Source organism: Nelumbo nucifera, chromosome 1 (assembly GCF_055504915.1).
Source record: "Nelumbo nucifera cultivar China Antique chromosome 1, China Antique-T2T, whole genome shotgun sequence".
Lineage (NCBI taxonomy): Eukaryota > Viridiplantae > Streptophyta > Magnoliopsida > Proteales > Nelumbonaceae > Nelumbo > Nelumbo nucifera.
In genome coordinates, this window is record NC_142649.1 from 127284842 (window position 1) to 127300475 (window position 15634).

At 44.0% G+C, this 15634-nt stretch overlaps 1 protein-coding gene across 2 annotated transcripts in view; it reads right to left on the reverse strand.

Moving 5' to 3' along the window:
• LOC104613110 (SCY1-like protein 2 A) overlaps window positions 1–15634 on the reverse strand; it is a 107313-nt gene that overhangs the window by 78106 nt on the left and 13573 nt on the right. For both annotated transcript variants that reach the window (XM_010280807.3, XM_010280808.3), the window contains exon 3: window positions 3421–3531. In XM_010280807.3, coding sequence (XP_010279109.2) covers window positions 3421–3531 — 111 coding nt within the window. The remainder of the gene's footprint in view (window positions 1–3420; window positions 3532–15634) is intronic.

Here is a 15634-nt window from a genome sequence, read left to right on the forward strand (position 1 = left end):
ATCAAGGAAGGGGATGGAAATACAAAATTTTTCCATGCATTGGCTAATGGGAGGAGAAGAAAAAATTACGTGGTTAAGATAGAGGTGAATGGGGAGGAAGTTACAAATCAAGATGAGATAGACAAATTGTTTGTGGATCATTTCAAATCAATCTATAGGAAACCATTGAATAATAGGCCAACATTGGAAGAATTGGATTGGACTAGATTGTCTGAAGAACAAATAAATTGGTTAGAAAGGGATTTTAGTTAAGAAGAGATCAAACAGGCGGTGTTTTCAATGGATAGATCCAAAGCACCTAGTCCAAATGGCATCACAATGGCTTTTTATCAAGACTGTTAGGATGTGGTTAAAGAATACCTTGTTGAGGTGTTTCAGGAATTTGCAGATAAAAAAAAAAGGTAACCCCTGGAGTTAATGCTACTTTCTTAGCCCTAATCCTAAAGAAGGTAGATGCAAAGGACCCTAAGGATTTTAAGCCGATTAGACTGGTGACAAGCATCTATAAAATCCTGGCTAAAGTGTTGTCTCTGAGAATTCGAGTAGTACTACCCTCCATCATTAGTTAAGCACAAGGTGCTTTCGTGCAGGGAAGGCAAATAACGGATCAGATCTTAATAGCCAATGAGTGCGTGGAGTACATGAGAAAGTCGGGGACTCAAGGTTTTGCATGTAAGCTAGATTTAGAAAAGGCTTATGATCTTGTGGATTGGAGTTTTTAATTAGAGGTCCTAGGGTGTTGTGGTTTTGGAGATAGATGGTGCAACTAGGTAAAGGGTGGTATTAGCTCCTGCCATTACTAAGTCTTGGTTAATGGGGTCATCAAAGATTTTTTCCCAGCTTGTAGAGGCCTTAGACAAGGTGACCCACTCTCCCCGTTTCTTTTCACCTTAGTTGCAAATGTCTTCAGTAGATTAATCTCTAAAGCAGATAGGGAAGAGGAAGTGAGAGGTTGGAGGATTGGAAGGAACAATGTCCGGGTAACCCACCTACAGTTTGCCGATGATATCATAATATTTTGTGAAGGGGGTGATAGGCAAGAAGTGAAGAATCTCAAAGCATTGCTACAACACTTTGAGAATGTCTCCAATTTGAAGATAAACCTGGATAAGAGTTGTGTGGTAGGTGTTAATGAATGAAAGGATTCTTCAGTCTGTAGCAGATTGTTTAGGTTGTCCCATTTCTTCTTGGCCCTTGCAGTACCTAGGTCTCCCTCTAGGAGCTCACCCAAAGGAGAGTAGATTTTGGACCCCAATTCTGGAAAAAGTTGAGAAAAGATTAGCTTCTTGGAAAAAGAACTACATCTCTATAGGGTGTAGAGTGACTTTATTGAGAGCTACCCTAGCAAACCTACCGGTCTATTTTTTCTCTATCTTTAGGATTCCTAATAGGGAGGCTAAGAAGTCGGAGAGGTTAATGAGATCTTTTCTGTGGGAGCCTGGGGAGGAAAAGAAAGATCACCTAATCAACTGAGAAATAGTTTGTAGGAGTAAAGAGGAGGGTGGATTGAGATTAGGAAGGTTAGCTCTCAAGAATAAAGCTCTTAGGGAAATGGTTGTGGAGGTGGCCTAGAGAAAGGGAGAGGTTGTGGCATGAAGTGAAAGCTAGTATACATGGCAGACTGGAAAATGGATGGGATGCGGGTGTATCACGTCAAGCTACGTTGGCATCTCCTTGGAAAGCAATCTAGAGTATCCTCCCTCAGTTTCTCAACTTTGTCAGGTATGATATCAATTCTGGTGGCACTGTTTTATTTTGGGAAGACACTTGGGTGGGTACCATTGCCCTTAAGGACAAGTTCCCAGCTTTCTATTCTCTTTCCCTTTACAAGGAAAAAGCTCTCTCTCATTTTCTCCCATCTCTTACTTCACCCTCATCCTTAAGTTGGGACTTTGGCTTTCGGAGAGGTTTGAGGGATGATGAACTTAGTAGTGTTTCAGATTTGTTGTCTCTTCTTGGCAGTGTCTTTCTGGACCCTATTAGTTTGGATGTGAGATTATGGTCCCCTCATCCAAAAGGCTTTTTCCCTTGTGCTTCCTTTTTTAAGTCCCTTTGCTCTTCCATGGGACAGTTGAGTTTTCCGACATATGGACTAGACCTGTTCCACCTAAAATTATTATTTTCTACTGGGAGGTGTTTTATAGAAAGATTAATATTTTGGACTGCTTGCAGAAGAAAAGGCCTTTCATGTGTTTGTCCCCTAACTGGTGTGTACTTTGCAGGGCTAGTGGTGAGGATTGCTCCCACCTACTTGTATCTTGTTCCTTTTCTAGTGCTATTTGGAGTTGGATTTTTTCTTTGTTTGGGTGCAAGTGGAATCTGTCCACAAACTTAAGTCAGCTGTTCGATCCTTCTCTTTTTGTTTGGCCTACAAAAAAAGGAAAAATGATGTGGAGATGTATTAGAGCAGCCACCTTGTGGACAATCTGAGAAGAAAGGAATGCAAGGGTTGTTTTTTTTTTATCAATAGGAATGCAAGGGTATTCAAAGAAAAGGAAAGAAGCATTCAGGCTGTTGAGGATTGTATCTTGACTAGGGCCATTCATTGGTTAAGAACTATGGACTTCTTTCATACATTTTCCTTTGATGATATTTGGAGAAACTGGAAACCGGTGGCCAATAGCCATACGAGGAAGGATAGGGAATTTGCAGTGTGGAAGCCTCCACCTGAAGGTTGGGCAAAGCTGAACTTTGATGATAGTAGCCAAGGAAACCCAGGCCCATCGGGGATAGGAGGGGTGCTGAGAGATAAGGAAAGCAATATTTTAGCCTTGTTTTCAGGCTCTGTGGGAATAGGAGACTCTAATAGAGCTGAGATTTTAGCGGCTGTACAAGGTATTCAGATTGCGGAACAATTAAGAGTTCAGCATTTGGTAGTTGAAGGAGACTCCAAAATTGTTGTGGGATGGCTGACAGATCTAGCTTCAGCTATGTGGCAATACAGAGACTTATTGAGGAAAGTCAACTGGCTCACAAGAAACATGACAGTTACCTCTCTTTGGGTGGGAAGATCAGCAAATACCTTAGCGGATGGGCTAGCTAAGCAAGGGGCTTCAAGGGAACATTTATTTTGGGCTGCTATAATTTTATTTCTGTTTATTCCTGTTTTGTAATTTGATGTAATACTTTGTTAGAAGAGGTAACAGCCCGTGCCTCTTCATGGGTTTTGTATTGCCTTAATTTTCTGGATCAATAAATTATCTTCATTCATCAAAAAAAACAAGGAAAAACACTGGAATATTAAGAATGGAAATTAATTCATGTCAACCAGAAAACCCAATTCCCAAATCCTTTCTTATAATTAAAACCAATCATATTCATAGCAGCAATGCTATACCAAATTATCAAATAAGAGAAAACATAAGAAGCAAACAAATGAAGGAGTGACCTTCATTCACTCATAATAAAGAATCCACTTACAGCATAATGAAATGTCTGCACATTGATCACGTCACCTGAGGTCTGATCTGCAGAAACAGCAAAACCAAACCCACCAAGTTTCCAAGCTCCACTGGAAGTAATAAAGACAGTCTGCATCACCAAGATTTGATTAATGCTATGCACGAAATATGACCCTCTGGCCCCAAATGACCAAAAGATCTGGGTTCTAGAACGACAGAGACATAAACTGCAGGAAATACTACCACATGGAATAAATATTAAAGTTTCCATCACACAATAAAAGTGGAAGGAGATACCAATCTAGTTCCTAGATCATTTTCAGTTTGGATAATTAAATCCCCATCATGCATGAAGAACATACAAGCTAAGAACATGATGATTTGCAAGCAAACCATTTTTACAGTCAACACCATAGTTTTAGAGAAACATTTCCATTCTAACTTACACCCATAAAAAAATGTGTACAATCACAAGAAAAGATACAAGCAAGGCTGAAAATTAATCTACTAGCATGAGCCATAATTAGCTGGAAAGGACGTTGCCTTAACAGAAGAGAAGAGGGCATTAAAGAAAGAAGCACACGAAAAAAGACATGAGGGACAGACTAACCACACTCAACTGTGAAACAAGGAAGGGTCCAAAAAAAAATAAGACTCAAAAGACTATGAAATTCATCAAGAGCCCCCATTTCAGACTCTCTCAGCCCTCTTCTCAACCCTAGATCCTAAGCACCCCTAGCACAATGGACAGAGTAGACAGGTTTTTGTTCTTGTAGGGAGATGGCATAGATAGAATAGAACCTTTCTTTGAGAGGCTTTCCCCTAACCAAATGTCCTCCCAGAAAAGGACTTTATTACCAGCATAAGCATCATAACTTACAAAAGGAAGGAACAAAGGAAGAGTACCATGAGTAGCAGCATTCTCTGCTTGAGACAAAACCCTGTTGTACCTTTCAGTTTCAGCTCTGGCAAACTCAACTCATGGAGGACCAATGGCCACTGCATCAATAACAAACAAGACAACATTTGCACTGCCCTTCCTGCCATTATTCCCATTATTCTTCTTAAACTGAGCTGGTAGCCTGGTACTAAGTGTGGATGCAGCTTCCTACATGTCTCACATGTATATTTTGGCTTCTTGCAATAGTCACATGCACTTCCTCCTTTCCATCTGTACTACCACCCTTGTTTTTGGTCTTAGATATGGATAGGGTTGCATTATCTCTACATTTTTACGTAATATAGCACTCCTGCTCACCTCACTGTGAACCAAGGAGTAAGCCTGTGAGAGAGATAGGTCTCCATGTGTGAGGATGTGCTGTCAAGAAATGTCATATTCCTGATTCAACCTATCCAGGAGGAATTCAAAGATTTTTTTTGAAGATACAAATAAAATTCATTAAAATAAAAGAGAGAGAGAGAGAGAGAGTTGCAACCTAGCAGGTGACAAGGTGCAAAAAGAAAAAAACAAAAGACCTGCTAGGGAGCAGAGATACAGGATTACAAATAGCTATCCAGGTGTGAGGATGTGCTGTCGAGTGATATCATATTCCTGATTCAACCTAGCCAGGAGGAATTCAAAGATTTTTTTTGAAGATAAAAATAAAGTTCATTAAAATAAAAAAAAAAATAAAAAAAGGAGAGTTACAACCTAGCAGGTCATAAGGCATTACCTGCACAACATAGGGAAGCAAAAAGAAAAAACAAAAGATCTGCTAGGGAGCACAGATACAGGATTACAAAAAGATATCCAGGTTACAAAGATGGAATCTCAAGATACTTCCCAAACAATCCCCCAAATCCTCCCTAGAGACATGGTTAAATTCTTGAGTTGCAAGAACCCAATCCGCTACTGAGTTGCTGACAGCTGCCACAATCTTGTCCAAATTCCAGTATTATTCTTCAAAAATTCTTCTGTTTCTTTCTCTCCAATGTTCCAACAAATTGCAAACGGTAAACAGCTCCAAATCATTTTTGTTTTCTTGCTTCCTCTTAATTTTGGCCATGAAGAGAAAATTCCTGCAGCAGTGCCTGGCTGAAAGTTTGAGACTCCAAAAAAAGATGACTGACAGATTCCTCCCGTTCTTTGCATAGGACACACATATTAGCAAGCTGAAGCCCCTGGATTTCAGATGGTCCACAGTCAGAATACTATCCATGGCAACCAGCCAGGCAAAGAACCAGATTTCCCCAAACAGTTGCTACCTGATCTGAATCTGAAATATTTCTGATGAGAGCCATATAATTTAACAGTAAACTTCCCATTTGAGCATTCTTTCCACCAGAATTCATCCCTTGACCGAGCTGAGATCTTCACTTTCTCTAACCTTTTTTTATCAATAACTTTGAAAATTTTTATTAATTAAGATGCTTTAATATACAACAAGAAGTTACAAAGAAATCGGCATAGAAGCTGACCCAAGACAGAATTACAAATTTGCCCAAAAGATATCTGTTCTTTGAACCCCTTGCTTTGCTAAGCTATCAGCCAAGCTGTTGGCCAATCTCCTAACCCAACCCACCTGAATAGACAAATTTTTTGACATCCATTTGAACCTTCTGAAATCATTCTTCAGCTGCCAGGTCACTCCTTCCCCTTTTTGCAACCATTTTATCACAGTTTTTGAGTCTCCCTTGATGATCAGTCTATTAATCCCCAGCTCTTTGGCCTTCTCAACCCCATATACTGCAGCTAGAAACTCTGCCCAAGCTACATCACCCCCCTCCACAGGACCAAAGAACAAAACAAAAATGGAATACCTGAAGGGCCTGGGTTACCCACACAACTCCCATCAAAATTCAGCTTCATCCAACCCTTTGTTGGAGGGGACTAGGTCTCACAAACCTGTCGCCTCATAGTTGATGAAGCAGCAATAAGTCCCCAAACCCAGAAGAAGTCTTCAACTTTAAAATCTGAGAACTGCTTTAAACTTTTTACCCAATGTGCCACCCTCAATGTTATTGTTTCCACTAGAGCCTCCGTGCATTTTTCCTTACTTTCAAATATTCTATCATTTCTTTCCTCCCAAATGGTCCAAAGTATTGCTGCCCTAGTGCACCTCCAGAGAATCCTTCCCCTCCTTGTCTTACCACTGCAACCATTAGGGTTGAATAAACCTTCCAACCAGTCAGGAGAAGACCACCTGCACCCAAAAAGGAAAGTAAACCAATTCCAAATAAAGCTGACAAAAGGGCATGATAAAAAAAAGGTGGATAGCAGTCTCACCATTCAACTAACACAGGACACACCAGTTAGGGGACCAGCACCAAATTGGCCTTTTCCTTTGAAGTACATCAAAGGTATTAATACAACCATGAAAGACTTCTGAACAAAAAGCACTGATTTTAGGGGGAATAGGATGGCACCAAATTTCTTTGACTGGAAACTGAAGAGAAGACTGTGTGGCAACCATCGAATGAAGAAAGGATTTACAAGAAAAATATCCATCAGAATTAGGACCCCAAATTCTAGAATCTGACCCACCTTCCCCCAAGAAAACAGAATCAGCAATCCTAACAACTCAGAGACTGCTAGCAGTTCAGACTCTCTAAGATTCCTATTAAAACCAAGGTTCTAATTCAATCCTGGAAGGTGAGAATGATGGTTTAGGAAGTCAGAGATAGGCTTACCCTTGAACCTAGACAGATCACAAAGAGAAGGAAATTTCTCCCCTAAAGGAGTATCCCCAATCCACAAATCCTCCCAGAATCTGATTTTACTACCAGAATACAAATCATACCTGATGAAATTAAGGAACATAGGGAGGACATCATGGATGGCCTTCCAGGGAGAAGCCAAGTTAGCCCTACGTAGACAGCCAGCATCCCATCCGTTGCACGACATGCCATGAATGCTTGCAACCACTTTGTGCCATAATTTCTCATTTTCATTTGGAAACCTCCAAAGCTATTTGCCCAGCAAAGCCTGATTCTTCATTCTAACATTACCAATTCCCAAACCCCCATCCTCTTTCAGTATACTCACCTTCTCCCATCTAACCAAATGATCCTACTTTGTTTCCCCTGGTTCCCATAGAAAATCCCTCATGATTTTTTCAACTTTACTCACTATCCTTTGTGGTATCCTAAACACTGACATATAGCACACTGGGAGATTTGCTAGAGTGGATTTAATTAGGGGTATTCTCCCCCCCCCCAAATGAAATATAATTTCCTTTCCACACCGTGTTATGGACGCATTCCTCGGGAAAAAGTATCATCGCCGCCGGCAGCAACAGGAACCTGACCCACCGCCAGCAACAGCAGTGATTCAATGATCCTCATCCTACCCAGTTCGGCAACAGCAGATTAGATTAGATCATCTTGCTTGTTCTTATCTTATTAGTGGATTATCAGATTAAGATTAACTTATCTTATCCTTAGCAAGATAGAACTGGAAGTCTCCCTATTCAGCAAGGAGACTCCCTAAGATTAGGACTCTTGTAATCTCCTATTTAAGGAGACACCATTATTGAATGAGATATCGAATATTCAGTTAAAGAAGTGAGTTAGGAGAGCTGGTGATCTCTTGAACAAATCACCAAGGTGCCAAGATAGGTTCATCAAGAGCAGGAAGGAACAAGGGAAAACAGGAGGTTTTCCCCGTGGACCGACCCGTGACGAGATCCTATTCTCGGGCCCTCAACAACTTGGTATCAGAGCAAGGCGTCATGGGAGATCTAGAGCAGCTGCCATCCAGGGTCCACGACCTCGAGCACCAACTCGTGGAGACCAGTTCAGAAGTACGTGAGATCAAAGACAAGGTAAGGGAGCTACGACGTCTGATGGAGTTGTTCCTTTCTAACAAGGAAAGGAACACTGAAGGAGGGACAGCCACTAGCGGCCACCGACCAGATAACAGCAATCCGTTAGCCAAGGAGCCGCAATCATCCCCAAGTACAGCAGGTTGGAATTTCCGTCGTACAACGGCAACGGAGACCCCTTGGGCTGGCTGTATCGGTGCGAGCAGTTTTTTCGGAATCAGCGGACAGATGACCGGGATAAGATAAGTCTCGCTGCCTTTCATTTAACAGAGGAAGCACAACATTGGTTCTATCGGTTAGAGCAAGAAGAACCCGGCTCGGTTGGCCCCAGTTTAAGTCCTATTGCCTCCTTCGGTTCGGACCCCCACTGACCAGCAACCCCCTAGGTGAGCTGATTAACCTTAAACAGACCGGAACGGTGGCAGAATACCAGCGCCAGTTCCAAACCCTCCTCGCAAGGGCATCCTCCGTGCAACCGGACCAGCAGGTGGACATGTTCACAGCAGGGTTAGCAGAACCCCTGCGGGTGGATGTCGAAATGCAGAATCCCCCAAATTTGGTTACAGCCATGAACTTAGCCCACGCATTCGAGCGCAAGCTGCAGCTCAGCCGCGGGACCTACAATGTGGGTCGTCCACCGAACTCATGGGCACCTCCAAAATCAGCGACAGCGACCCCCTCTTCGGCAGCCAGCCGGGAACTGAGATCTCACACAACCGCCACCTCTAGATCGGTGACAAGTGCAAGTAGCAACATGGCCGCTCCACCCATTAAGCAGTTGACCAGGGCAGAAATGGCAGAACGCCGAGCGAGAGGCCAATGTTTCAACTGCGATGACCTCTACTCGGCAGGGCATAGATGCAAGAGGCTTTTTTGCCTCCTAGTCGATGAGCAAGAGGAGGAGGAAGAAGAACCCGTCGTATTCGAGCCGGAGATCTCCCTCCATGCGATCACCGGTATTAAAACCTCTCAGACCATGCAGTTACAGGCACAGATAGCAGGTCAACCGGTGCGCATTCTTGTCGATTCAGGGAGCACACACAACTTCATAAGTGAACATGCCGCCCTTCAGTTAAAATTACCAATGAAACTCCGGCCAAGACTACAGGTAACCGTCGCAAATGGTGAAAGAGTTCACAGTCCGGGAAGCTGTAAGAGCGTCCCGATATGGGTTCGATGTTGTTCTTGGGGTCAAATGGTTAATTACCCTAGGCCCGATTTTATGGGACTTTAGTGCACTCACAATGACATTCCACCTAAATGGGAAGCAAGTTTCATGGCACGGTTGCAGGGTTAAAGAGAGGACACCACAGGTCCATGCACTTCAGACAGAACCGGCGACCATGGAAAGACTCCTCGCCGAGTTTTCAGATATATTCCAGGAACCCAAGGGGCTCCCTCCTCCCCGAGCATGCGACCATCGAATTCATTTGGTGGCGGGTTCAGAACCAGTCGTTGTCCGGCCTTATCACTACCCTCACCTATAGAAGGATGAGATAGAAAAGCAATGTACAAAGATGCTGAAACAAGGGATCATACGCAAGAGTCACTCTCCTTTCTCTTCGCCGGTTCTGTTGGTGGCGAAGCAGGATGGAACTTGGAGGTTCTGTGTTGACTACAGAGAACTCAACGGCCGGACGATCAAGGATAAGTTCCCTATTCCCGTTGTGGACGAACTGTTGGACGAGCTGCATGGTGCTCAGTACTTCTCTAAGTTGGACCTCAGGTCCGAATACTTCCAGGTTCGCATGGCTCCCGGTGACGTGAAAAAGACTACCTTTCGAACCCACCATGGGCACTTCGAATTTTTAGTCATGCCATTCGGTCTCTCCAACGCCCCATCCACATTCCAGTCATTGATGAACGAGGTATTTCAGCCCCATCTGCGCAAATTTGTTTTAGTATTCTTTGATGACATCCTCGTTTATAGCAAATCATGGGTGGAGCATGTGCACCATCTGCGGACCGTTTTTGAGCTCCTGTGCCAACACAAACTTTTCCTCAAACGGTCCAAGTGCTCCTTCGGGGAGCGACAGGTTCTTTATCTCGGCCACGTCATCCACGGGCAGGGTGTAACGGTTGATAGTTCCAAAATTCATGCTATCAAGGAATGGCCCAAGCCTCAATCAGCCAAGGCCTTACATGGGTTCCTCGGATTAACGGGTTACTACCGCAAATTTGTACAGAATTATGGACTGTTGGTGGCCCCATTAACCAACCTGTTAAAGAAAAATTCCTTCCGGTGGGACGACACAGCCGATGCAGCTTTTCTAACACTGAGAAATGCCCTATCTTCCACCCCAGTCCTGCAATTACCAAATTTCGCTCTCAAATTTACAGCCGAGTGCGATGCCTCTGGAATGGGTATCGGGGCCGTGTTACAGCAGCAAGGGCACCCGATTGCTTTCTTCAGCCGCAAACTGGCCGATCGGCACCTGAAACTTCCGGCCTATGAGCGCGAACTAATCGGCCTAGCCCGAGCCGTCAAGCACTAGAGGCCGTATTTGTGGGGGCAGTCGTTTGTCGTCAAAACTGATCATTACAGCCTCAAATACCTGTTGGAGCAACGTCTCACCACTTCCCCTCAACAGCATTGGGTTAGCAAACTACTCGAGTTTGATTTCCGGGTGGAATACAAGGTGGGATCCTCAAATCGCGCAGCTGATGCCTTGTCTAGGCAAGATGAAGACACGATGGCTCTGTGTGCAATTTCCCAACCCCGGATCTCCCTGTTAGACGACATTAAGAAGGCAACGCCACAGTCTCCGGAATGATCGCTCCTGATCCAGAAGATCCAGTCCGGCGCTGCCAACTCCAATTAGTCGCTTCACGACAGGTTGGTACTATATAAAGGCCGAGTACATCTTCCGCCTGACTCCCTGTTGATTTCCACCATCATCACCGGCGTCCATAACTCCACCCATGAAGGCATTCAGAAGACGCTACACCGCGTCCGGGCTGATTTCCATGGGCGGGGTATGAAGACTTCTATTCGGGATTTTGTCCAGAATTGCTCCACGTGTCAACAGCATAAATGGGAAAACCTACACCCGGCAGGCCTCCTTCAGCCCCTTTCGATCCCGACACAGATCTAAGCCGACATTTCCATGGACTTCATTGAGGGACTACCCAAGGTAGGTGGCAAATCGGTCCTCTTCGTGGTAGTAGATCGCTTCTCTAAGTATGCCCACTTCATCCCTCAATCACATCCGTACAGTGCCACTTCAGTTGCCCTCGCCTTCTTTCAACATGTTTTCCACTTACATGGGTTACCAGAATCCATCGTCAGCGATAGGGATCCAGTTTTCACTAGTGCCTTCTGGAAGGAGTTATTCAGACTGCATGGCACCACCCTGGCCTTCTCCTCAGCTTATCATCCACAGACCGACGGTCAGACGGAGGTGGTCAACCGCACGATCGAGATGTATCTCCGTTGCTTCGTAGGGGATCAACCGCGACGGTGGGTGGATTGGCTTCCTTGGGCCGAGTATTGTTACAACACGGCCTACCATTCTTCCCTCGGCATGACTCCTTTTCGCGTCGTTTATGGCCGAGACCCTCCTCGCTTGCTGTCCTATGAGCCCGGTTCTACTCGTTTGGAAGAAATTGATCACTTCTTACAAGAATGCGACGCCCTCCTAGCCAACGTCCACCTTCCCTTACAACAGGCCCAGCTCCGCATGAAGCTCAATTATGACAAGCACCACCGAGAACTGTCGTTCGAACCAAGACAATTTGTTTGGTTAAAACTCCAGCCCTACCGGCAACGCTCCTTGCGCCACATGGGTGCCCCGAAACTGGCCCCTATGTTCTATGGGCCCTTCAAGGTTCTACAGCGGATTGGCAGTGGGGCCTACCAGCTGGAATGCCGGAGAACGATCGGATTCATGATGTTTTCCACATCTCCTTGCTGAATTCATTTACGGGTGATCCTCCGGACCAAGTCCCCTCCCTGCCGCCCTTGAAAGATGGCAAACTTGTTTCCCAGCCTAAGGCTCTCACCCGCTCTCGTTTCAATCGAGGAATTCTTGAAGTATTGGTGGAATGGGGTAGCTTACCATCGGCCGAAGCCTCCTGGATTCCATTGGCAAAGTTCCAAGCCACGTATCCGGAGTTCGAGCTTGAGGACAAGCTCTTAGTCCAGGAGGGGAGTAATGTTATGGACGCATTCCTCGGGAAAAAGTATCATCGCCGCCGGCAGCAACAGGAACCTGACCCACCGCCAGCAGCAGCAGTGATTCAATGATCCTCGTCCTACCCAGTTCGGCAACAGCAGATTAGATTAGATCATCTTGCCTGTTCTTATTTTATTCTATTGCTCTTATCTTATCTTATTAGTGGATTATCAAATTAAGATTAACTTATCTTATCCTTAGCAAGATAGAACTGGAAGTCTCCCTATTCAGCAAGGAGACTCCCTAAGATTAGGACTCTTGTAATCTCCTATTTAAGGAGACACCATTATTGAATGAGATATCGAATATTCAGTTAAAGAAGTGAGTTAGGAGAGCTGGTGATCTCTTGAACAAATCAACAAGGTGCCAAGATAGGTTCATCAAGAGCAAGAAGGAACAAGGGAAAACAGGAGGTTTTCCCTGTGGACCGACCCGTGACGAGATCCTATTCTCGGGCCCTCAACACACCGCCAATCGTTTCTCTATCCTTTCCACCACTGGAGACCAAAAACTAGCAGATCTAGGATTAACCCCAAGGGGTAAACCCAAGTATTTCATTGGCCACTCACCTTTCTCACAACCTAGAGAACTTGCCAAAAATCTCACTTCATCTTCTTCAATGTTGACTCCAACCAGTAAGCTCTTTGACCAATTAATCCACAAATTAGACATTTTCTCAAAGAGATTCACAACCACCCTCAAATTTTCCACTCCCTCCCTACTTCCTCCATCACAGAAAATAAGAATGCCATCTACAAATTATAAATGAGTTGCTAAAACATTGTCCCTCCCCACTGACCATCCCCTGAATAACTGCACCATTTGCTCTTGAAATCAATTTACTTAATGCTTTAGCAATCAAGGTAAAAAGAAAAGGAAAGAGGGGGTCACCCTGCCGAAGCCCACGGAATCCTTCAAAGAAATCATACATTGTCCCATTAACTATAACTGAAAAATGACAAGTTCGCAGGCATCCCATGATCCATTTACACCACAAGTTTCCAAACCCACATCTCCTCATAATTTCAATCAAAAATTTCCAATCCACTAAGTCATAGGCTTTTCCAGATCCAACTTGATAGCCATTCCCTTCCTCTTTGATCTTTTATGAGCCTCCACACATTCATTTGCAATTAATATTTGGTCAATAATCTGTCTATCCTACACAAAGGCCCCTTGAGCTTGAGAAACTAAATGGGAGATCACCTTTTTAATCCTCAAAGACAGCACCTTTTCAATCACCTTGTAAATACTGGTGGCCAAACTTATTGGTCTGAAATCCCCTAGTTGGTTGGCATTATTCTTTTTTGGGATCAGAGCTAAAAAAGTAGAATTCGTTCTCAGACTTACCACCCCTCTCCTGTAGAACTCATTAAACACCCTGACCAAGTCTCCTTTAATTATCTCCCAACAATCTTGATGGAAAGCCATTGTGTAACCATTGGGTCCTGGAGATTTTGATATGTCCATAGAAAAAACTGCCTCCTTAATCTCTCCCTCTTCAAACCTTTTTTCCAAAAATTGGACTCGATTCTCATCTAGAGTCTCCCAATCAAAGCCTTCAATCCTCCACCTCTCACTTAGGGGTCTTCTATAAATTGACCTAAAATGCTCTGCAAAAGTTTTAGCAATCTCATCTTGATTCGTGATCTCATTCTCCCCCACCTCTAAAGAGTTAATCATGCACTTCCTTCTCCTTCCATTTGCAATGGTATGGAAAAAAATTGTATTTCCGTCCCCTTCTCTGATCCATCTTTCTCTTGACTTTTGCTTCCAGCAAAATTCCTCTCTCAATAAGGCTCCCCTAGTTCTTTCCTCAAATTCCACCTCAACTCCTTATCACCAACATCTAAAATTCCTTCCACCTCTTTGCTATCTATTACCTCTATCTAAGAAATCAACTCCACCTTCTTCTCCTCCAATCTCCCAAACTTCACCCTACTCCATTCCTTGATCTCCTTTTTCAACAATTGAAGTTTCTTAAGGAACTTCTGGCCTTCCCACATTGCAGGTGTTACCAAACTATTCCACCAAACCTTAACTTTCTCTTCAAAATTCGGGTGAGTGAGCCACATATTTTCAAACCTGAAAGGGATTGGGCCACCATCACTGGTTCTCTCAAACAAACAAATGGACCAATGGTATGAGGTGACCCTAGGTAGATTTCTTCCGACTAAACCTGGCCAATGCTCTTCCCAGTCAGGTGAGACTAAAAACCTATCAAGCTTGGATAGGATAGGGGAAGTTTGAAGGTTTGACCAAGTATAACAGTATTGCCCAAAAGTAATATCTCTTAACTCAAAAGCTTCAATAAAGGAGTTGAACTTTCTCATACTCAATGTGATTCTTTGCCTGCCTCATGTTGTCTCACTCACATACCTAACTACATTAAAATCGCCCCCTAGACACCAAGGTCCATCCCAGAGACCCCTAACATCTCCAAGCTCCACCCACAAATTCTTCCTTTCTTTATATGATTTTGGCCCATAGACATTCGTGAAAACCCATTCAAATCCGTCTTGCACATCCTTCACCTTAATAGAAATTGAGTATCTGCCTACCAGTTCTTCCAAACATTGAACTATTTCTTCCCTCCACATTGTTATGATAACCCCCGAGGCACCCCAAGAGGGAGCGAAACTCCAATTAATATTCCTCTCTCCCCACACATTTCTTATCAACTTCCTAAACTTTGGATTCTTGAATTAGAACAAAATCAGGTCTCTCCTTCAATACCCCTTTGATTACTCCTCCTTTTATGGCACTACCTAACCCCCTTACATTCCAACTAACAATCTTCATGATCACAACAATTCTGAACCCAGCCCCCCTGCATCCTATAGACCTCCTCTCCTCCTCCCTCCCCTAGCACTGAACTCCTTATCCCCTTCCACATCTTCATTTAACTTCCTTCTCCTCTTGCGCCCCTTTTCTTTGCTTGCCTCCATTTGAGATTCCTTTTCTTTGATTTTTTCCACTCTCAACCCCATTTTTTCAGCCATAACCACCACAGGATCCATAACACTCTGATCTTCTTGACTTCTTTTACTTTCTCCCGCCGCCCTCTTTTCTTTCTTCCCTTTAGTTAAGACCCTTCCAAACCCCCCGTCATTCTCATCTTCTTGTGAATGAATTAGTTTGGTGGCTTCTTTGTCCCCCTCTGTACCCATCCCTTTATCAGCCCCTGCTCCTTCCTTGTCCTTCTGCCTCCTTTCACCCCAAGCCTCAAACACACCCTCCCCTCCTTCCTCTCCTATTATTCTCTCGCATTCTCTCCTTCTTCTGGTAGATTCAT